The 25,198-nt window shown below is 37.5% G+C and overlaps 2 protein-coding genes across 3 annotated transcripts in view; one reads left to right on the top strand and one right to left on the bottom strand.

The window, feature by feature from the left end:
- Positions 1–25,198, bottom strand: part of LOC149205655 (DNA-(apurinic or apyrimidinic site) endonuclease-like) — a 350,957-nt gene that overhangs the window by 48,287 nt on the left and 277,472 nt on the right. The window lies entirely within an intron of this gene.
- Positions 8,767–25,069, top strand: LOC149205657 (uncharacterized). Its single transcript, XM_089396166.1, has 5 exons — positions 8,767–8,890; positions 18,029–18,898; positions 19,013–19,154; positions 19,279–19,558; positions 24,956–25,069. Exons 1-5 carry the CDS (start codon positions 8,767–8,769, stop codon positions 25,067–25,069), a joined length of 1,530 nt encoding a protein of 509 aa, XP_089252292.1.

Below are 25,198 nucleotides of genomic sequence, written 5' to 3'. Positions count from 1 at the left end.
GATATTTTCAGAAGAGGACATAAAAATACTTACTTGAGAGTGTTGGTGATGAAGAGATCTTGCTGCTTTCTTGAAGATTTGATGACTTGACTTCTTAGATCTTGGAGTTCTTCAAGATGCTTCCTTCAAGGTGCCTTATGATAGATTTGCTTGTTGATGAAAACTTTTCAATGTGTAGATTTGGAGATCTTCAATGATGGGCCTGGATCTGAGTTCCTTCCTTTGAAGATGAGTTTTGATGCAAACCCTTCCAGGATGAAACTTCTTGTAGATACCTTTGGATGGGAGGCTTCCTTCCTTCTTTGTTCCCAGGATGGTAGTCCTTCTTGATGGATCCAAGAGAGGAGATGTCCTCCTTGTCTTTGATGGATCTAGAACTCTTGCTTGTAGATCTGATGCTTCAACCTTAGTGTGCCCTTGCTTCTTGATCTTAATGCTTCAATCTTCTATGTGCTCCTTAGATGCCCTTCCTTTATGTGTCACCTTAGCTTTGAAACCATGTTGAAGAATCTAGGGCATCTATGTATGATGAGATTGACTTTTTAGATCTTGGAGTTCTTCAAGATGCTTCCTTCAAGGTGCTTTAAGATAGATTTGTTTGTTGATGAAAACTTTTCAATGTGTAGATTTGGAGATCTTCAATGATGGGCCTGGATTTGAGCTCCTTCCTTTGAAGATGATGAGTTTTGATGCAAACCCTTCTAGGATGAACCTTCTTGTAGATACCTTTAGATGGAAGGCTTCCTTCTTTCTTTGTTCCCAGGATGGTAGTCCTTCTTGATGGATCTAGGAGAGATGTCCTCCTTGTCTTTGATGGATCTAGAACTCTTGCTTGTAGATCTGATGCTTCAACCTTAGTGTGCCCTTGCTTCTTGATCTTAATGCTTCAATCTTCTGTGTTCTTGAGATGCCCTTCATTGATGTGTCACCTTAGCTCTGAAACCATGTTGAAGAATCTAGGGCATCTACGTGTGATGAGATTCTTTTATAACTATTTGTGAGGTATTTTTACTTTTTCTAATTAGCACAATCTTCTCTTATTATTATTAGAGTGTTTTCTCTTACTTCATCAAACAGTTTCCAAAACAAAAGAGACAAGAACACAAGATGTTAGCTCTCAACCAGGGCAAAACCTCTCTCTCCTAGAGAGGAAAACCCTACTACAAATTTCTCTTATTGAAGCTTCAATTGACAAATGCCAAACCCTAGACCCTTGACCAATAGATCCTCCAAGCACAAGACACAATTTCCCTTCCTTTTGTCCTTCAATCAATGCCTTCTTCTACTTTGCACCTAGATCTCTTCCTTCACACTTCTTCTGGCAACTGATAGCTTTTTTCCAGCAACTGCAAAAACCCTAGGTCTCCTTAGAGACCTCTTCATTGTTGTCTTCCTTTCCTTCTCTACTTCGCTTGGCAATCTTCTCTTTCCTTCACACTTAGGCTAGAGAATGAGACCTTCCTTGAGAGATATTTCCGAGTTGAGAGGTGGATCCTCTTTATTGTACTGCAGATTTGATTTCTTCGCATGTGTGGCTGATATAGATTTGTACTTGGCCCTTTTTCTTGCTTCTTTCCTTCGCTTTAGGTGAGACTTACCTCGCTTGAGATGGGGCCCTATTTTGAGCCTCTTTCTCACTCAAAACACCTCTTCTTATGTTGTTGCACTTAGGGTTCTATTATGACAAGAAAATGACCTTTCTTCCTTCGCACGTGTGGCAGAGATTAGCCCCAAAACAACCCTCCCAAACACGGTTTCTCTTCCTTCTTCTTCGCTTCCCTAGAATCACCTCAATGTTCCTTTTTCACACCTCTTTTTCATCCTTCCTTCTTCGTTGATTTCAAGAGATGAGTAGTAATCCTTTTGTGAGGTTGAACTGCCCTATATATAGGACATTGTCCCTACTATTGGGCTGACTCGAGCCAGTGAGGCCGACTTGACTTTTAAATTCCGAATTACTTCTTTTTTTGAGGCCGAAATATGGAGGAGGCTTGTGACTTTGCTTGGAGGTCATTCTTTGACTCTAATACATGGATTTACATGGTGTAACATGCCCATAAGGGTCTTCAACAATTACATTGACTCTTTGACTTTCCTAGAAGCACTTAAACATGTGCTTGACCTATGCAATGAGCAATAAACTCGTTTTTACAGATGACAAAAATAATAATTCTTTTCTTTTACAAGTACAAAGATCAAAATTACATTTATGAAGACCAAACCTATTTACACTTCAACACTCTACCTGTCTGAAATCATTTTGCTTACGAGTTGCCAACCCACATTTATTTAATGCATATAAGAAAATGAAACTATCAATAACGCCAATATCGAATAAGATTTTGAGTTTTATGTCATTAATACCTGAGGATTCCACTACAGTGGACTGATGTTCTCCCTGGTTGTTGTTGACTACTACATGAATTCTACAATTACCTTTGGTATTTGATGATGGCCCTTTTCTTTATTGTTGCATTACATTTGAAGCCTCTAGACAATCACGTTGAAAATGAGGCCCTCCACATCCCCCAACAATTAATCTGGGACGATCCCCTTGAGTTAGATGCTGAGTTTCTAGAAATGGAGCTTTGTCCTCTTGTGTTACTTCCTTTGTCCTTCTTCCTCTATTAGTAGTTCCTAGAGAGTTCCATTAGCTTGTGTTAGATATTGACGATTCTGCAACAATAGCATTAACTTCCATGGGAGCTCTTACTCCTACTCCTCTTGGGGTATATCTATTACCATAAGGAGGTGGTCTCAAGCTACTCCCCCTGGAGAAGTTTTGGGGAGTCTCCCCTGGAAATCCTCGCAGTGGGGGTCCTATTGGCCTGATATCCCTTTTAATCCCCAGATGCTCTTCTGCATAATGGGCAGATTCGACTGCCTCTGATAATGATGATGGTTTCCACATTCTAACCATGGCCCTGATTCGAGGATTTAATCCATACACGAAACGCTCAGCTTGAAGTTCATCAATATCTAGATAAGGAACATATTTTACAAGTTCCATAAATCTCATCTAATATTCTTCCACTGTTTTGTTACCTTGGACTAACATGTGGAAAGCTCCAACTTGTTGTTCTTGAAAATAAGGTGGCAAGTATTTTATAAGAAATCTTTCCTTGAACAACTCTCCCAAGGGGTGTTGTTCGACATGAGATATAATTGCTTTTCTGGATTTCCCCACCAAATCAAAGAACTTTCCCTTCGCTGAAATATGGCGATCTTTGTCTTAGAGGTAGAAGAATATTCTCTTGATGGAAAACACCTTGTCATTCCTTCCAGCCATGCTTCAGCATGCTCTCCGACTCGCCCTCCTGAAAATTCTGGAAGCTCAATATTTTGTAGCTCCCTAGAAATATCCTCCTGCAGTGGTTTATTATCTAAACCCTTGGATCCTTCTAGATTTCTTTCCTTTGTTGAAAGGTGTAACTAGGTTCAGTCTTCATAATGACATGTAATTATGATTTTATGTAATGAGATGTAAATAAGAAAAATGAAATTATTATATTGACATGCTTCATAGGTTTCATGAGCAAGGGATTTTGTTTTCAAGTCAAGACTCCCATTGAGAGTCTTTAGGATTTATTTGTCATCTAGTCATAAAATATAAGGGTCATTGTCATGTAAATGAAGTCATGTTATACTTTGTGAAAGGTCATCTTGTCTATGTAAAGTATCCTCTAAAGAACTTATCATCTAACCTCTTCAAGTCGGCCTACAAACGTTGAAGAAGCTGCCAGAACAAGTTGGCCTACATCCAACTGTCAAGTTGGCCTAAAGACCTAGTGAAGAGGGGTATAAATAGAGGAACTCAACCTCCATTCTAAGTAAGAAGTTTGATCTCAATTCAGCGAAGAGAAGTGCAGAAGGAAGTGCGAAAAAGAGGTAGTGAAAAGGGTTTTCTCTAAGACTATAAAGGACACTCTTCTAGGGTAGCAAAGAAGGAATCGTCTGGGGTAGCGAAGAGGAATCTTCTGGGGCAGTGAAGAAGGATCTTCTGGGGCAACGAAAAAGTATTCTTTTGGGCAGCGAAGAAGGGATCTTCTGGAACAACCGAAGGAGGTAGTGAATAGGTTTCTTCTGGAATAGCAAAGGAAGGAATCTTCTGGGACAACGAAGTAGAGACTGAGTTTCTCTAGAAGGAGCAGGTCTAGATCAAGAAGAAAGGCAAAGGAAGGAAGACCAGGTTGGTGACAAGGTTCTTGTAGAGGATACTAGAGTCAAGGGTCAGTGTCATGGTCTTGGTACTTATCAATTGAAGATCTAGAAGAAGAATTTTGATTGGGTTTTCCTCTCAAGAGGTGAGAGGTTTTGGCCTTGGCTAGAGAAGCTTATATCTTGTGTCACTTGTCTTTATTCATTTTCATAATTGTCTTGATGAAAATAACACACTAATAACCTAACAAAGTAAAAGATCATAACTTAAGAAGTACAAAGCATATCACAAGCAATTTCCAGTAGAGACATTGTTAACATTGAATGACCTAGATTTCTCAACATGGTATCAGAGCTTAGGTGCTGAAGACAAGAAGGGGCAAACAAAGCAAGTTGACACACAAGGATCAATCTTCAAAGAAGGAATCAAAGCAAGTCAAAGGTTAATCAACAAGTTCAAGATCTACATCATAGAAACCCTAGATCGAAGAAGAAAGCAGGAAGAAAGAAAGAAACCCTAGAAGCACTTCAGATATCATCACATCATCAAAGGATCATAAATCAAGTTCTCTCTCATCAATCACTTAAGAAGAAGGCCCTCTATCAACATCAAGAAGGAGGAAACAAGCAACAATCTGACAAGTAAGTCTATGACTATATCCAATAATATCAAAATGTCTTTTTGCAAGGAAAGCAATAAATTGGTTGGGGTTGTAAATTTCCTTGCATGGAAGAAAAGCACTGACCTCAATCTTATTGAGAATGAGGTCATGGTTCACATTAAGGGATCAATAACCCAACCTCCAAAAGAAGATACTCAAGCTCATGCTAAATACATGAAGGGAGAAGTTAGAGCCCAAAGGATTCTTATAGAATCTATAAAAGATTCTCTAATCCCATATGTATCAAAACTAGAAACTGCAAAAGCTATATATGAAAAACTGAGAGTTGTTTTCTGTAAGTACCACAGGAGAAGTAATCTCATTAAGGCAATAACTCTACAAACTAAAGATATCCAAGGAAGATGGAATAACCTCATACGTCCTGACGATATTGGAAATTTGAGATCAACTACAAGAACTAAGAGAAGTTATGTCTGATAGAGAGATGACCACAATGGTACTAAATGCACTACCGGAAGAATGGGGTAACTTCACTTCAAGCTTATATGGGAAGAAAGAGACTACTCCATTTCAAGATTTATGGTCTCTGTAAGATCATAGAAACCAAATTAAAATCAAAGATTAATGTCGGACCAAGCGAACAGAATCAAGCATATGCTACAATGACAAGAAGAAAAGGAAAATTTGGAATGTTTGGTCCCCCACAGAGAAGAAAGAACATGGATAAGATAAGATGCTTTGAGTGTCATGAACTCGGACACTATAAAAGAGATTGTCCTAATCGTGGTAAGGACAAGAGGAATAGAGAAGGAGCACACATTACTGAAGAAGTGAAAGAACCTGAGTCAAAGAAGCCTAAGAATGAAGAAGTAAAAGATCTCTACTATGACTGAGATGATCTTCTTCTCAAGAAGGTACTTTCCACTTGTAAATTATGGTCTTGGTGCAGTTTAAATTAGATAGGATGCATCTCATTAGAAAATAGCATAGAAGCATTAAGTAAGAGCTTGTGACATGGGAAGCAGAAAATATGTCTGGTACAAATCCTACTGATTTCAAAGATTAGGAAGCTCTTAGGAAACCTCATGAGTATTTATAAAAGCAGAGGTCATCATCGACTGGGATCATCATAGAAGAAAACATCTGCCAGGTAAGGATATGAAACATCCTCAAGTTTCTCTGATAGAATTCTCATCAAAGGATTCACTGATGTAGAAAAGAAGCAACAGGTTTTCATTAGGAATTCCAACTAGTGGGATTCAAGGAATGATGATATGATAACATAACAGAAAAGTTGGTCCTTTCGAATGAAAGAGAATGAAGAAGTCTGATGACCGAAAGAAAGATGAGGTATGTACGCTTGCATAGATTGTTATGAAAGTCATGTCATATGGTTGAAGATAATATGAATCACTATTTCCATCCTGGGAAATTTGATCAAGAGAAGAAAGGATCTTCTCCTCTGAAGAATTGCAGAATAGCATAAGTCACACTAGATGAAATCAACATAATATATGAATCATGAGGAAACTAACTACAATGAAGGAACTATGATTGAAAAATGAAGTGTGTGAGAAAAGAGAGGAAGAGATTGTGATAATACACAATGATGGTAGAAGGCATTCAACATGTGAAGTCCAAGAAAATTTGACTAGAATATCTCCCGGAAGGATGTGAAGACCCTGATGGAAGTCAAAAAAGGACGAGACCCTTGACACTGAATATCTGTGGGAGATGTGTCAATCTGCATGCACGATGTTGATGCTTACAAGAAGATGTCATGGTGAATGATCATCACAAAGGTAACTCTGATTTGAAGTATTCTTTGTTTATTTTTAAACTAACCTCTGGATGGGCTTATGTAGGATTGTCAAAGGGAAGATTTGTGAATGACTTCCAAGCAAACCATATAGAAGGATGTAATGTCCTTCCAGAAATATGGCATGAAAGCAAAATGACATGAAGCAAAGCCAGATGGAAAATCTAATAGATCACTTTCTGATGAGTTGAGGACATGATAGACTCATGAACAAAAGTGATGAATGATCTATGCCCTATATATAGAAGTTCCCAAAAGGTTGAAGACTCCTTAAAGAAATTCATGACATCGAAGAAAGGAACTCTTCATGCCGCTGATTCTTTTAGAATTTCCACATGAAAAGTTGCTATAGATCCCTAGTTAAGAGGGAGCATGAGAAGAAGTTTCTTACTTGTAAGAAACTTGGAAATTCCTAAGCCAAAAGCTTAGGTACATTCCTCTGTGATAGGAATGACTACATTCCTTAATGGAATAAAACCTCCCAGTATAAAAAGGAGCGATAGACACGTTGTTTCGTTCTTCACTTGGGAAAATAGAATGGAGGAGAATGTAATCATTTGGCATCTGATGCTCTTATGAGATGAGAGAGGGCATCCCATGAAAGAGTAGTCGTGGAGGATCGATATTCTTTTGGTATTGGGGAGTCCAAGAAAAGAGTAGTCCTTATGGCGCATATCCTAAAAGAACCCAGGTGGGGTATCTTCCTAGAGAGACAATGATGAGTATGTCTATAAGTCATTGTTCTTGTCAACATTGTGCTCTGATCTTGTGGAGAGATAGAGCCATTAGTCAAGGCCTTGCTATATAACAATGTTGGTTGGTATGATTCTATACAAATGAGTTACAAATCCGAATTCTTCTTATGAGAGATTCTTCAGATTGAGAAAGTCCAAGGTACCATTATGAATACCTCCCTAGTTAAGAGGGAGTGTTGAAAGGTGTAACTAGGTTCAGTCTTCATAATGACATGTAATTATGATTTTATGTAATGAGATGTAAATAAGAAAAATGAAATTATTATATTGACTTGCTTCATGGGTTTCATGAGCAAGGGATTTTGTTTTTGAGTCAAGACTCCCATTGAGAGTCTTTAGGATTTATTTGTCATCTAGTCATAAAATATAAGGGTCATTGTCATGTAAATGAAGTCATGTTACACTTTGTAAAAGGTCATCTTGTCTATGTAAAGTATCCTCTAAAGAACTTGTCACCTAACCTCTTCAAGTCGGCCTACAAACATTGAAGAAGCTGCCAGAACAAGTCGACCTACATCCAATTGTCAAGTTGGCCTAAAGACCCAGTGAAGAGGGGTATAAATAGAGGAACTCAGCCTCCATTCTAAGCAAGAAGTTCGATCTCAATTCAGTGAAGAGAAGTGCAGAAGGAAGTGCGAAAAAGAGGTAGTGAAAAGGGTTTTCTCTAAGGCTACAAAGGACACTCTTCTAGGGTAGCGAAGAAGGAATCTTTTGGGGCAGCGAAGAAGGATCTTTTGGGGAAACAAAGAAGTATCTTCTGGGGCAGCGAAGAAGGGATCTTCTGGATCAAGCGAAGGAGGCAGTGAATAGGTTTCTTCTGGGATAGAAAAGGAAGGAATCTTCTCGGATAGCAAAGGAAGGAATCTTCTGGGACAACAAAATAGATACCAAGTTTCTCTAAGAAGACCTAGAGACTGAGATTCTCTAGGGAAGTTGTGAAGGTGCAGTGTAAGAAATAGAGACCAAGTTTCTCTAGAAGGAGCAAAGAAGGAGCAGGTCTAGATCAAGAAGAAAGGAAGAGAAAGGAAGACCAAGTTGGTGACAAGGTTCATGTAGAGGATACTTGAGTCAAGGGTAAGTGTCATGGTCTTGGTACTTATCAATTGAAAATCTATAAGAAGAATTTTGATTGGGTTTTCCACTCAAGAGGTGAGAGGTTTTGGCCCTGGCTGGAGAAGCCTATATCCCGTGTCACTTGTCTTTATTTATTTTGATAATTGTCTTGATGAAAAGAACACACTAATAAGCTAACGAAGTAAAAGATCATAAGATAAGACATACAAATCATATCACAAGCAATTATCAAGAAGATAAATTGATAACATTGAATGCCCTAGATTTATCAACATCCTTAAGGTCAGGTTGCTCTTCCTTGGTACTGTCTATCAACGACCCTTTTAATGTTTCCAAGATGGCTTCCAATAAGTGCATTATAATGGTTAGCTCAGGTGCTGAAGCGGTTGGTGTTGATGATGGTATCGGTGGTGGTGATGGTGATGGCAATGGCGATGATGATAGCAACGGTGATGGTGATGGTGATGCTTCCCGATGGCGTCGTCGTTGATATGTCTTTACCATCACAACTTTTTCCTTGTCAAATAATAAGATTATGAATATTTGAGGTACAATTTAGATTAATAAATATAGTTTCGTAAATTCAAACTGACCTACAGGTATAGTTTTTTCTGCTATTATTACCTACAAGCAGGTCTTACTGATATTGAGGTCAAGGAGGGTGGTATTGGTACCTCCTTGTCCTAATGCATGGTAATTTATTTTGATGCATAATAATGCTTACATAGATCTTCCTAGGTCATAGTATTACTTCTTAAAACTACCTAACATTTTCTAACCCTATTATGTCCATGCAAGGGTTATTAACTTTTAGATATCTCTGTTAATAACATGATTAATTCTACGAGTAGCCTAACAAATATATATAGACCGAGAAGTATTAACATAAATTATGCAATCAATGTTATAAATATTATTAAAATAAGTTAAATTAGCCAATTTTAAAGAAATAAGGAATAATATCTACAAGGAATAATTTGATTTAAAGGAACCTATGTCTTAACACATGACAAGTCGGGTAATTTAATATTCCACATAGTAACTAAGAAAACCTCACGAATTGGTGTGGGAAAGAGGATTTTTTCCAAAAATAATATTTATTTAAATGAGGGTTAACCATATAAAGTATTTAGACTAAGAGTTGTGTACATGTCTCACATAAATTAATAAGTATAAAATAATAATCTAAAACATTTAATATATAAATTCAATCCAACATTTTTAGTATGCCCAAGAAGTGACCATGGGTTCTACTAAATGCACTGGCGGTATCTATGAGGATGTAATATTCCATATAATATGTGAAAAGTTAAGAGGTTTTTTTGTTTTATTGAAAATACATATATACTAAAATCAAATGTACATCAATAAAGTCAAGTTGTTAAGTTATATGTCAAGATCAATATAATCGATAATAAAAGAACTACAAGTAACTTCTATGCAAATAAAAGGGTTCACTATGTTTCCGCAATAGATTTTAGGGTGGGCGGTAATACGTCTCTTGAGCAACCTTGGGGTTTGGAACAAACGTTAGAGACCTAGGATTTGACTGGTTTAAAAGAAGGTAATTTTTTTTTGAAAATATGGAAAGAACGGTGGGCCACCTTTCAGTCATCACAATTAAAATACAGAAATATATCTATTATGGAAGTAGTCAACTATATGATTCACTCTCGGAACATGAAGCTTCATACATATATATATTTTTGGGGAATTAAATAGCGATACGTGCTTTCTTTTATATATATATATATATATATATGTGGTTTGGGCATGGTAAATTGATAGTTTTTTGAACACTTACTAAATTAAAGTGCTTCTAGAATTTGTTATGGCTCTATACTATAGCAACTTGCAAGCAAAAGAAAAACATACATAATATGCAAGCAAGAGACAAGATAGACACATATTTGGCAGATATTCCATAGAGATAAGTTGAGGGTATTCTTACATGTTAATTTTATTATAATGTTTTTTGCTAACAATTTTTTTTTATTTTTTATTTTTTTATTTATTTTTATTTTATACATACTTTACATGGGCACTACATAAAACTCAACACATCAATGCAAAAGGTTAAAACCTGGAATCACTGTTTCGATAAAAGGTAAGAAAAAAAATTATAATGGAAAGATGTTGTAATCAAAGACCATGTAATCAAAGGAGAAACACACCGACCTTAGTATTGTATTCATTCTCACTTAACAAAGCAGAAATAGATTGTTATATGCAACTGCGCACCGAGAATTGTTTACGAATAAACATTCTAAGCCTATCGCACATAATGAAGTGCATGAAAATACTTTCGTATTTCGCTCGGTCATTATGAATATTGAATCCATAACGAAGGTTTGGAGGCTCTCTTAACATATTTATATATAAGGTGAAACCAATGTAAATATACATCCATCAGAATAGCTTGGAACCAGTGTTGTGGGGGAGCGCCTCCCCCCCCTCGATCCCGCTCCCAAAAAAAAAATTCGCTCCCTACCTTTTCGGGAGCGTTTTGCCTTTTTTGCAATTTTTTTTTGAAGTAATGTTCGAAATGCAATTTCTTTTAAATAAACAAACAATTTTGAGTGGGGTAGCTTAATGATCAAATCTAGGCCCTAGTATTGATATGCTATTCATCGTAATGTTAAGAAGTAAAAGTGACATTCTCCTTAATCTTCATTTTCATCCTTTTACTTAAATTTTTAACATTACCATGAAATGACTCAGGATGTTTGAGAGTGGTTCCAGCCTCATTGGATTTCATATGGAGAAAGTAGAATTTTAGATTTCATTCAAAATCCAGCAGACTTATCAGTTTTTTAGGATTTCAGGATTGGGGGATTGCAATGTTTCCATTGAATTTTGTCATGTATTAGGGTATGGAACTCATATTTAATCAAGAGCACCAATCCCTCTATGTACCTTGATGTTAGTGACACTTGTTGTCGAATTCCTCTATCATGACCCTCCTAAAAATGTACGCATCACTCAAACAAAATCTTGACTTGACATGCTATGCTTGTTCTATCTTATGTTAATGCTTAGAGGGTGATATTAATGGCAAAGATCCCTATACAGATACAAAGGTAATGACAAAGATACCTCTGGATATTAATGCTTAGAGGGTGATATTAATGACAAAGATCCTGATTTTCCAGCAAGACTAAAAAATTAGACATTTCTCGTGGTGGCAAGAGGCCCAAGCATAAGAAATAGATAATAGATTTACTTCTCTTTTCTAGTTTCTAGTAGCTTTTATAACTATTGACTCTTTCATATCTATTATGATATTTTTTTAAACAATATATGACAATTTAAGTTAGAAGTTGGCAATTATAACTCATTAGTAATGAATTATGAATATGATGTTTCACGAAAGTTGAAAGTTGTTTCATTTCATTTCATTTTATAACATTTCATTTCATGTTAGATATTATTTGTTGTAATGGTTACACTTAGCTTACAAGTACAACTTTGGTGATCAATGATGATAAATGTTATATATTGAATTTTGAAAGCTTGAAACTTTAAGATTGATGAATCATGAGACTCAATATGTTGTATGTTACTATGTTACTAACTTGTGGACGTGGTTGATGAAGATTATAACTTCTAGATGATAGTTGTTATATGGTTCAATCTATGTTTTTTTATGTTTTTTATATCTAATTCATTATTCTACATGTTTTTGTTGACATATATGTATCAAAATATAAAAAATATATATATTATATAAAAAGCGCTCCGGGATTCGCTCCCAAACTGGGAGCTTCTGAAAATGTCGCTCTCGCTCCCGCTCCCCGCTTTCGCTCCCGCTCCCAAGTAACATTGCTTGGAACCTTACCCTCGATCGCCTGGCGAATCATGAGACCAAGAAGAAAGATACCAAGATCTAATGCCAATCCCAGTCGAAGGGTCAAGCCCTTGACGATATGGGGAAAGAATTAAATGGCAGAACTCGACAAAAAGTGGTTCAACAGTTATGGCATGTAAATATCACATTGAGACGTGCCCATATTTCATCGACAAAGAGAGAGCTTGGTCGAGTAAATCCAAGTCAGAAACATAATCTCTTACGCAACAACAACAAAAGAAAAAATAAAAAAATCAAAGAATAGGGCTTATCAACGCACCATCGATCGCTTAGAAGATTGAATAGTAAATCTACTCCTTATCTAAGTGTGTCTAGGAGCTGACGATAGAATAAAGTAATTTCATTATGTTGTACAAGTGACTTTGGAGGCGACCACAAAATGTACAACAACTATCACAACTACCACACCAATACTATAAGAGCCTAGATTACAATTAAGAACAGGCTGAGGGAAATATTATTTTCGAAAGGTGTCCATCAAAAGTCATCATCCAATACTTCGACTTATCTGTCCTTGTGTGCTTTTGTGCTAGGGTTTGCACAGTAACAAAATACTGTGAGCCCTAAACTTAGTATGTGTACCAACGAAAAGTGTAAGACAAAATCAAATTTGCGAAGACTGTCTGAGTTGGGTTACATATATATTATACATACTGCTTGGTGAGAAGACAACCTGGAAGAATGTAAATTTGTCCAGTTTCCAGATAATAGTCTTGGGGTAGGGCACATAGAAAACACAAAAAAAAACAGAGTAAATGATTGTAGTAAAAAGTATGAAAATAAAAAAATATAATACACAGATTTATGGGCGATTATGAGTATTTATACATCTGATTATGATTCTAGGGCACTAGACTGCACAGCTTGTAAGGTCCAACAGAGTTTGAAAGTAGCTCTGATACCATTGTGTGAAGCCCAAATTTCGGAAAATTAACAAATTTTAACAAAATTGATGCTTAGAGTCTAGACAGTTAATTTTTTAAAGCATAATTTATCAATTTAAGAACACAGATACATACCTGGCCTCCGTGTTTGAAGTTGATCCCGAGCTGTCGTAGCTCCAAATTTACTCCTGTTACCAAAATGACCAAAACCTCCCTGCCAAATTGGGCACAATCTCGGTACCCAGCTCCAAAATACTTCAAAATTGAAGCACTCTGGCCCCCATGCCCAAAAGCTTCAAGAACAATTACTCAAATCTCCAATTTTGATTGAATATTGCTCTGAACTGCACTTCATCCCTATAACAAACCCATCCCCCCCCCTTGTGCTCAATTCTACCTCTCTATATTTACCCCTGTGGTGGTCACCGCTCCTTTACCAACTGAACTACAACTACGTTATATGGTGACACTTAAATCTTTTTTTTTAACATGTGATGACACCTTTTAAGGTATTGGTAGGATGAACGTGAGATTTTTCCTTTTCACCTTGGAAAAAATCGTAATTTTATTCATAAGACAAAATTACATGTTGTAGATGCTAAAAAGCATATGCATATGGGCTGTCCCTGTTTTCACAGAAAACATAAAAAGAAAAAATACAAAAAATAATAATCTATTCTTTTCTCCCTTTCTTTTTTCCACCTTTCGCCATCCTCTAGTGTTGGGAGTGGCGGATACAATGGATAGCTGATTTTCATTTGTATTTATGGGAGAGTCCTTGTCAGAGTCAAATGAACGGGAGAATTTATTTTGACTTAGTATTTATTTATATATAGCCTTACTATGTATTATCTCAATCTATTTAATTTATACTTTAGCTAAATTACTTATTTATAGGTTCTGTAAATCATTTTATTTATAAATTAAATAAAGTACCTTATTTTTATATTAAATAAATTACTTTATTTATTTTATTTAAATTAAATTATAAAATAAGTTTAATTTATAATTCATTGTATTTATTTTTATTATATATTATCATGGTGGTATACATAGTAAGTAATCCACCTTAATATGTTCATTATATTCTGGCGTTTTTTGGTATTTACTCAATATTTCAATAATTAACTCATTACCCTATACTTGGACTTTTCATAGCTGATTAGTGCATATACTAGTGCAGTGCATGTGATACATGCATATGTAGCTATCATATGCATGTCTCGTATGCATGCTAATATTTCTATGTTCCATATAACTCGAGGTGGGTCATTACAGTTTCCCTGTACTTTTCCTTTCCTGCATCATTTGTAGGTTTGTTAGCTTTTCCTTGAGCAAAATCTAAAATTTTATGCTTAGCAAGAATAAGATCCATCGTCTTCTTCCATGCCCTGTAGTTGGAGGCTCCTTCTAGCTTATTTTCTGTCTTCATTGAAGTTGCCATAGACTTTATAATATCTCCTTCACTTGATATAGATAGTAGACTTTTCTTCTTATATGATCCTTTCCTTAATGATCTTTTTTTGTTCCTTCCTTCTTAACCCTTCTTTCAATAGACCTTCAAGCTACCTTTTTCTTTCCTCCTTCACCTTAGCTTTGATACCATGTTAGAAAACTAGAAAGGCAGAAAGATTCTCTTATGTTGATAATTACTTGTGATATTCTTGTAGTCTTATTGATTCTCTTTATGTTCTTCTTTTATCTTCTTTTCATCAAGCAATCATCAAATCAAAACATGAAGATCAATGACACTAGATATAGGCACTTAGCTAGGGCTAAAACCCCTCTATAGGGGAAAACCCAGTCAAACTCTTCCACTAGTAAATCAAATTGAGATTGACCAAGACCTTAGACCAAAAGACTTCTCTCACTCCACCAAGTCAACCCTCACATTGTCCTTCCAAACTTCAAAGATCAATTGCAACTGCTTCAGTATTTCGGCCCCTACTGCAGCCCTCCTGTAACTCTAGAATTTCACACATGTTAATCACAAGAGAGAGAAAAAGGTTTCCAAACTTCTTCCAGGGTTTTTCTCCTTCTTCCTCGAATTTCGCATTCTCTTTCCTTCTCCAATAACTGCAAATCGAACTTGTTGTGAATGTTCTCCAAATGAGGTCAACTTGTTGCCTTCATATAGTGGATTTTGTCTCGTAATGACGTCGACTTGTCCAGGTTGAGGCTAACTTGGTGTAGGAGGCCTAAAAAAACCTAATTTACATCAAAATCACTTTATTTCTTGATAGATAAAGCCCACGAAGGGTCTTTTACATGATGACAACGGCAAGGACTTTTGACATAAACCCTAAAAGCCTACAATGGAGGTTTTGACCTAAAAATCATTGACCCAAGCATGAAACCCATGCTTTAATAAATCAATTTCTTTTACAATTTATTTTCCTTTCTTTTGACAAATACATTACATCATGACTCAAATACAATTATGAAGACCGACACGAGTTACATTTATAAACACTTTGCGCCTCAAGAAATTTAGCCATGCCAAATTGGTCTCTCCAACTATTTAACCTCCTCGCTTTAGCAATTCAGCCCTACAATCTCCAACAATTTTGCCTCCTAGAAATGCTCCTGAATCAAACTACAATCTTCCTCTTTCTCCTTAGTCTTAATGAACCTCTCACTCTAGAAAAATTACTCTCCCTATTTTGAGAAAATCGTGTTCATTTTGGGTAGCATCAGATGTGCTCTAGGCCTCAAATTTTGTAGGGAGGCTTGGGCACATGTATTCCAAACAACTCAGAAAGTGTTTTGGGAAATTCCACCCAGAAACAATTTTACTAAAATAATTAATATTTTTTAATGGGTCCCTAAGTCTAAACTTAGGAAATTAAAAATATTAATGGGTATTAATCTAATTGTGGGTGTAACTTCTAGAAGAAGACAAGGATCAAGCTAAAATGATCTTAGCCATTGATTAGCTTTTAATCTGAGCCGTTGAATGTCAACGAGAAGATTATTTAAAGAAGCTTGAGAGTCATTTGGAAGACACACCGAGAGATCAAGAGATCGAATTTCTGAAGTGAGAAGTTCTTAGGAGGAAATTCTATTCGAATAGATTTCTTGTAGTTGAGGGGCAGAGATAGCATCCGAAGAGAGAGAGAAACTGAGAGAGGGATTTTCTCAGCTGGAGACTCATCAATAGAGAGAGGCAGAGAGTGATCCAACAACTCTCACGTAGACACTGACGCAGGGCCACGCAAAGGTAGTGCAGAGGGTAAGAGAGTCTGAAATTTTGCAGCAAAGTCAATTTCAGAAGCTGGGAGCCGGGGTGTGAGACCGGGAGGCTGAGAGCAGTGTTGCACACATCGCGATTTAATCGCGATAAAATCGGAAAATCGCGATTTTTTCAAAATGACGATTCGAATCGCGATTTTTATCCAAAAAATCGGCGGAAATTTTTTTTAACGATTTTTATCGAAAAAATCGCGATTTTTTAAAAAATCGCGATTTTTTCGAAAAAATCGCGATTTTTAAGGAAAAAATCGCCGGGCACGGGGGCAGCGGGCGTTTTATATGGAAATTCGATTTTTATTTTATTCATTCAGCAGTCCGCCGCGGAGGAGAAGGAGGAGAAGGAGAAGAAGGGAGGGAGAGGGTTGCCGTCGCTTGTGGGAGCCGATTTTAGGAGGAATCCAAGCCAAGATCGCGAATTTGTCCATAAACCAGGTATGTAGATTAATTTTTTTTTGTTTTGGTTCTCTAAAAACTTTGTTTTTCATTGTTTTTAAAGAATTTTTGGAAATTTTTCATTGATTTGGGATGGGTTATTTGTTATGACTATGAGAACCAATTTTTGTTTTTTATTTTCTCATTTTCTTTAAACATTGTTTATTTTTTTTTATTTTTCATTGTTTTTTGGGTTTAGAAATTGGGATTTTGGAAATAATTAGCTTGTAATTTTGCAAATGCTAAATTGTAATTTGTATTTACTATTTACTATTATCATTTATGTAATCCTAAATTCCTATTTCCTAATCCTTATTTTTCCATAGGTTTGCAAATTCAAAATTCAAAAACAAACATGCCAAGGAAATTGGATCCTTTCTGGGAATATGGTGACCCTAAAACTCCGAATGATAGACAAAACTTGATTTGCAAGTTGTGTGGAAAGGAAATATTCGGGGGGGTGTACAGGTTGAAGTTCCACCTTGCACAAATCCCTGGACGTGATGTGGGGCCCTGTCTAAAGACAAATGCTGAAATTATCCAAAAAGCCATGAGAGCATTGGGAGAATTAGAGCACACTAGAGACGCCAAAGAAGAACTCAAAAGGCAACTAAGAAGGTCAGTTGAAGGAAGTGGGCCAAGTGGCACAGGTTCTACTGCAGCGTCAGTCAATCCGTTTGCTGCATCATCATATTTTGTTCCTCGAACCACACCTGGTTCACAACCAACTATCGGTTCAATGATGAAAAGAACTGAAAAAGAAAAAGCTGACAAGTTGATGACAAAATTTCTCCTCTGGAGTGATATTCCTTTCAGCATTATAAGGAATAATCCATTTTTCCAACCTACTCTTGATGCTGTTGCCAGTGTTGGCCCGGGGTACAAACTCCCTTCTCTTCATGATTTCAGAGGCCGGCTTCTTCAAGATGAAAAGCGTGACTGCACCCAAAGATTGGAGGATTTTAGGGCATCATGGGCACAAACAGGATGCACTGTTATGTCAGATGGTTGGACTGACCAAAAGGGGAGAACCCTTATAAACTTCTTGGTTAGTTGTCCCTTGGGGACTATGTTTATCAAATCTGTTGATGCAACTCATCAAATCAAAGATGCAAAAAATTTATGTGATTTGCTGGATGTGTTTATTTTGGAGGTGGGTGCAGAAAATGTTGTCCAAGTCATAACGGACAACGCTGCAAATTATGTTGCTGCTGGTAGATTGCTTATGGACAGGCATCCTACTTTATTTTGGACACCTTGTGCTGCCCATTGTATTGATTTGATGTTAGAGGACATAGGGAAAATTCCCTTTGTCAAAGAGGCTGTTGACTCATCAAAAACCATCACAAAATTTATTTACAATCACACATCTGTGCTTAGCTTGATGAGAAAATGCACCAACAACAAAGAGTTGGTGCGCCCCGCCATTACACGGTTTGCGACGAGTTTCATATCTCTTCAATCCCTCTTGAATTCTATGTGGGATTTGAAGAGAATGTTTGTTTCAGAGGAGTGGCGTTCTTCGCCAATGAGCCGCAAACCAGAAGGAGAGGCCGTCTGCAGACTTGTTTCATACCAAGAAGACTTCTGGGCGGGAGTGCAGGAGGTGTGCGCTGTCACAGAACCTTTGGTAAAGGTTCTTCGGTTGGTAGATGGTGAGAAGCCCGCAATGGGCTATTTGTATGAAGCCATGGATAGGGCCAAAGAAGCCATTCGGTCCTACTATGATGACAAGGGAGATGATGGGTTCCAGAGACAACTCCTTCTATGGAAGGTCATTGATGAGCGATGGAACAACACACTCCATCGTCCCATTCATGCTGCTGGCCTTTTCCTGAACCCTGCATTTTCTTATGCATGTGGGTTTAATTTTGATGTTGAGGTCGTGGAAGGATTATTAACCTGTGTCCAGAAGATGGTGAAAACTCCAGAAGAACGTATGGAGGTCTCTAGACAAATTGAGCAATATAAGTTGTCAGGTGGCACATTTGGCTTTGAGATGGCTATCAATGATAGGACGGTTAAAATCCCAGGTATTTTTTAGTTTGTAGTATGTACTTTGTAACTTTGTTTCAAATTTCATTGTTTCTTCAAATTCCATTTTTTTCTTATGTTTATTTAAAATTTTCTTTGTAATTTTGTTGTAGACGCATGGTGGAAGATGTATGGTGGCAGAGTACCCCTTTTGCAAAATCTTGCCGTGCGCATCCTCAGCCAAACATGCAGCTCCTCGGGATGTGAGCGCAATTGGAGTGTATTTGAAAAAATACACAACAAGAAGCGCAATAGGTTAACACTTAAACATTTAAAATATTGCAAATTTCCAAATAAATTTTTGAATTCATTAAAGTTTTAAACAATATTTTTTTTATAATATTAATTATTAATTTATTATTTCATGAACTTTGTACAGGTTGGAGTCCCATAGACTTAATGACATGGTCTATGTCTACTACAATCTTCGATTGTGGGTGAAACAACTAGAGAAGACACCTGATACGGAAGCCATCTCATTGGATGGGATTGACACCACTGCTGAATGGAGGGTTGAGACCGAGAGGCCTCTCATGGATCCCACTGAGGATTGGTTAGTGCAGGATGAGGGGGAGGAGGAGGGGGAGGAGGAGGAGGAGGAGGAGCAGGAGCAGGAGCAGGAGCAGGAGGAGGAGGAGTTGGAGGAGCAGGAGGAGGAGGTGACACCGCCTACCCGGGCTACCCGGGCTACCACTACCACCAGTAGAGGACGTGGTCTCCGTCCACCTCAGCCTCTTGTAGCTGCTACTACTAGTTCTTCAGCTTCTAGAGCACGTCAGACTCCACTGCCATTTCCACCACCACAGGCACCAGCTTCTACATCTAGAGGGAAAGAGAAAGCTGTGCCATATTCTCGCAAGAGGGGCAGAGGAAATCAATAGGATTAGACTTTCATTTTATTGTATATGACATTATGACATGATGAGATACATTATCATATTTTTTGTTGATATTTTGAGGCTGAGTTGGACTTGGGACTCAGGACTTACTATTCAGGACATGATTCAATGTTATGTGTGATTTTAGCGCTAGAAATGATATTGAACATCTTATATATTAGTTTTTTTATCATATTTATGTGTCAATGTATTTATTTTATGTTGTAGATGGTTTAGATATTAAAAAAATTGAAAAAAAATGAAAAAAAATGAATATTTTTGTGCCAAACGATTTTTTCCGATTTTTTCCCGATTTTTTCCCGATTTTAACGATTTTTTCCGATTTTTTCCCGGCGCCGATTAAATCCCGATCGCGATGTGTGCAACATTGGCTGAGAGCAGTGACTCCAGGAAGCAAATCGATTAGTTGGCTGGGTGACGCAGTGCCTAGAGGGGCTGATGCAAGGACTGCATGAGGACTGCGCAGGGCCTGCAAGAGGCACCTCGTCCAATTACCAGATCAACTGAGATTTTTCTCAGTGATTGTGTGAGGTAATCTCACAAATATTTATGCCAGTATTTCTCTCTCTGTAACTGAATAACCCTTGAGGTATTCAAAGATGTATTCAGAATTTGCTACTACTTAATAATAATAAACCCTCAAATCTACTGCATTGGTTTTCCCGCATTAGGTTTTTCCAGGGACATTTGTCCAAAAATAATGGTGTTATTGTGTTGTATCTTCTTTCTTGCTCAATCTCTAGTTTCCGCATATAAATTAATTAAGTGAAGGCTACAGTGTATGTATTTCAATAATTTGTCGTAGGAAACTGCAAATAACTTGTTCATGTAAATCTAACAAGTAGGACAAATATCATCAGTTGCTGTAGTAAGAATTCCGGTTTAGGAATTTTCACAAATCACTTTCCCAAAAATGTAGCAATTGCCTCTCTTGTTGTTGTGTCTTCACCTCTCCCTTAGGCTTTCATTTATAATCTTCATCAAGCCCAAATTCTTGACTTTAATCTCCCTTCTAGAAGATCTAAGAGATCAATGGTTGAGATCATTTCAAAGTCACTTAAATAATTTCATTATATATCCTTAGAATTGACTTAATAGTCCATAATAATAAACTGACTTTAATTATTGTACTTTTCCTAAGTTAGACTTAGAAAAGAAGACATAAATCACTTACTCCACCAAGCAAGGACCTAAAGAGGCAATAAATCATCTCCTACATGCTAAGACACCAAGTCTATGCAAAAGGCCTTTTGAAGCTACCACAAGCTTCAACACTCCCTCCTAGCAAGGAAGGGATTCTCCACTATCCCCAGCTTGTCTCTATACTTCACAAACTTCCTTTTCACTAGAGGCTTAGTGAGAATATTTGCCACCTGCTCCTCTATGGAAATGTATTGCAATCTCACAACACCTCTCTAGACTTTATCTCTGATGAAGTGGAATATGATCTTGATATGCTTGGATCAATAATGAAACACATGATTCTCAGAGAGCTTAATGCAACTCTAATTGTCAAAGTGAATCGTTGTTGGCACTATCTCTAGACCAAATAATCTTGCAAGAATCTTGCGAATCCATACTCTGCTGCAACTTACCATACTCACTGCCATGTACCTTGCCTCTGTTGAACTAAGTGCCATTGGCCGCTACTTCTTGTTGTACTATGAGATCATGGTTGTTCCCAAACTGAAACAACATCCAGACGTGGATTATTTGTCCACAACACTCCCAACCCAGATATAGTCTATGTACCCTTGAAACTCCAACATATCTAAGCCCAAATTCCACTATACCTCAACAAATGCTTTGTTGCCACCCAATGAGCCTGTCTTGGACCCTCGGATCCACCATGAACTGGTTGAGTGTGTTCACAAAAAAACATATATCTGCCCTAGTGTTGACTAGATACATCAAGGAACCTATTAGTTGTCTATATAGTATGGGATCTACCAACTCACCCTCAAAAGTACTCAACTTATTTAAGTTGGTGATCATTGGTGTAGACATTGGTTTGCAATCTTCCATCTTGAACCTCCTCGAGATCTCAATTGCATACTTGCCCTACCCTAGGAAAATCTCTCCTAGCTATTGCCACACCTCCAATCCCAAAATGTAATGCCTTAAGCCAATTTCCTTCAGGCTTGCAATCTTCTATCTTGAACCTCCTCAAGATCTCAATTTCATACTTACCCTACCCTAAGAAAATCTCTCCTAGCTACTGCCACACCTCCAATCCCAAAATATAATGCCTTAAGCCAGTGTCCTTCGTTTCGAACTCCGAAGCAAGATCCTCCTTGCACATCCCTATGAGCTTCTTTGATCCTGTCAAGAAAAGATCATAAAAGTAAAGTAACAAGATGAACGACTCACCCTCAACAAGTACATATTACAAGTTAAAGTCTGTTTCACTCTTGGTGAAGCCCAAACCAAGAAGATATCCATCAATCCTGGTGTACCATGTGCATGGAGCCTACTTCAACCCATAAAGGGCCTTCTTCAATCTGCACACATGAGACTCTCTCCCATGCACCTCAAAGCCCTGAGGTTGCTCAATATACACCTCTTCCTCAATCACCCCATTGAGGAAAGAAATCTTCACATCCATCTAATGTATCCTCCACCCCATCTCTAAAGCAATGGACATGACTACTCTAATGGATGCATATTTGGCGACAAGTGCGAATGTCTCCTCATAGTCCACTCCCTCTTGTTGGGAGAACCCTATCACCATAAACCTCGCTTTGTACTTCTTGACTCTACCATTAACTGCATGTTTGATCTTGTAAATCCATCGAGAAGTGACCAATGACTTTTCCTCCGGCCTCGACACCATGTCCCACACATCATTCCTTATGATGGAGCTATACTCCACCATGGAATCCCTCCAAACCTGCTCATTTGCAACCTCCGCAAAAGAAAAAGGTTTGAAATCACTAATGTTGCTCATTAAGGCCATGTAACTAGAAAATCTCACTGGTCGTCTACTCTAACTAAAAGTGTTGCTAAGTGCCTCCACATGCTCCTCAATAGCTCTCAAGTTTTGTTCGACCCATCTCGGCCTCCTAATAGACCTCGAAAGAACATCTCGCTCCTCCTCTAGATCTACAAATTGTGTCCATATTGCTAGTGTTGTTGGTCCATGCTCAATCTTAGAAGCCTCTCACTCTTGATCCTCTACCCCTACTAGCTTTGTATCATGAGACCTCCTAAAGTTCTTATATCATGAGACTTGGGTCCTGTGGAAGGTCTTGGTCTTGGATTTTGGGTCTTGAATTTATCACCTTCATTTGATTCTATAAGAAGAGAAGAGTTAATTGGGTTTTCCCCATTGAGGGGTTTTGCCCTGGCTTGGAGCTTATATTTTGTGTTCATTGTCTTCTTGTGATCTTGATGTTTATGTTTTGGTTATTGTTTCATGTAAAGAATATAATAAAAATAATAAGAAGCTAACATATATTCACAAGCAATTATCAAGAAAGAGAAATCAACCCTAATTGACTTCCCTAGTGATTTCTCAACATGGTATCAAAGCTAAGGTGAGGAGAAGGCAGCTTGAAGATCACTCTTGTTGGCATAAGTGGAAGACATTCATCCGAGCTACTTTGGAGGACATCATTTGCAAGGAGCATAAGTTAGAAGATTCAAAGACTATCATTCATCGTGAAGGAAGACCACTAGATCAACTATTTATCTCTATCTATGATTGAAGCCTATTGGTTACTCATCATTATTTTTGAAGAAGATTAGCATCTTACCAATCTCTCTATCTTAGAAGCTCTTTGATCATCACTCATATTAGAATATCTCTCTATAAAAGACATCTCTAAAGATCTTTGAAGCATCAAGATTCTTGGAAACATCATCTACATTCTTGGAATCATCATTCATCATTGGAGCCGTTTGAAGTTACTATTGCACCAACCATCCTAAAAGTCATCACTCTAGGGCATCTTTGAAGATTGTTGGAAATTTTGGGAGCATCAAGATATTAAAGACATCATCGTCAAGCAGGATACTCTTTTAACGAGAAAGTACTATATTACTCTCTATGTCTCGGCCTACAAACCAAATGACTTCATTTTGTAAGGAAGGCAACAAATTTGATGGGTCATCTATCTTTCACGCATGGAAGAAGAGAATTGATTTGGTACTCATAGAAAATGAAGTCATGGACCACATTCTAGGCGAAGTTATAGAACCAGAGAAGGACAAGACTCAAGAATTGGCCAAGCACAATAAAGGAGAAGTTAAAGCTCAAAAGATTCTCATTGAGTCCATAAAAGACCATCTTATCCCCTTTGTTGCAGATGTGGGCACATCTAAAGTAATCTATGACAAGTTGGTAAAACTATATGTAGTTAGTACCATAGGTCATAAAATATCTTTGAGGAATCGAATTTACAAAACAAGGTTGTCGAAAGATGAAGACTTGGCCTCATATCTTATAAAGATCTCACAATTGAAGGATCAACTACAAGGGCTTGGAGAAGTTATTTTTTATTATGAATTAACTACTTGTGTACTCAATCTATTAACTTCAGAAAGGAGTGATTTTGTGACAAGCATCTATTCAAGAAAGGACAATCCAAACTTTGATGAGCTGTGGGCTTTGTGCATTCTAGAAGAAACAAGATTGAATACCAAGGATGACAACGAACCCAACAACGAAAAGCTATGTTGCACGAGTTCCCGCACTCGGGGGTGGGGTTCTCGAACCCGTCCCGGGTTCCCGTACCCAAGTACTGGATTCGAGTACGGGTTCTTCCCAGAAGAACCCAGAAGAACCGGGTTCTTACATGAAGAACCGGGTTCTTCAAAAAAAAAAAATGGGTTCTTTTCCTTTAATGGGTTCTTGGGTTCTTCGGGTTCTTCGGGTTGGGTTCTTTGGGTTCTTTGGGTTCTTCATAAAAAAACTATATTAAAAATTTAATTTTCAAATAATTTTTTTTAATGGAATTAAAAAAAATAAATAAATAAATAAATATTATTAAGTTTTAACTTATAACAAATATAAAAAACTTTAAAAACCCTAAATCTTTAACTCTCTATGAACGCACACATCAAAATTTCTGATACGTGATTACTGATTTCATTTAACTTTAGTCTTTTTTCCATTTGGTTGAGGCTTGAGCCGTTCCCGTTTACCATTTCCGGCAGCAGTGGGCGGCGTCAGCAGCAGTGGGCAGTGGGCAGCTTCAGCAGCGGTGGGCAGCGTCAGCGGCAGTGGACAGAGCAGCTTCAACGGCAGTGGTATTTACTACTTTACGGTGATCCTCAAGTTTTCGTTTTCAATATTCTTACTGAGCCAGTTTATTTCACCAGCAGTGGTATTTAAACAACTCCATGACAGGAGACTGCTATAGAGAAAATATGGTTAGAGAACCGCCAAATCTAAAGGAA

This window comes from Pinus tabuliformis, chromosome 1_2 (assembly GCF_031772625.1).
Source record: "Pinus tabuliformis cultivar Carrire ecotype Pingquan chromosome 1_2, CPIR1, whole genome shotgun sequence".
Lineage (NCBI taxonomy): Eukaryota > Viridiplantae > Streptophyta > Pinopsida > Pinales > Pinaceae > Pinus > Pinus tabuliformis.
Note: the sequence above shows the minus strand (reverse complement) of the source record. Positions and strands in the feature narration are given on the sequence as shown.

Excerpts from the sequence above, each read along its gene's own strand:
- LOC149205657 (XM_089396166.1), top strand. The coding sequence starts at position 8,767 with ATGGCTTCCAATAAGTGCATTATAATGGTTAGCTCAGGTGCTGAAGCG. Across the intron at positions 8,891-18,028 it reads TAGCAACGGTGATGGTGATG|AAAATGTTGTCCAAGTCATA; the intron begins GTGATGCTTCCC and ends AGGTGGGTGCAG. Across the intron at positions 19,155-19,278 it reads CACAACAAGAAGCGCAATAG|GTTGGAGTCCCATAGACTTA; the intron begins GTTAACACTTAA and ends AACTTTGTACAG.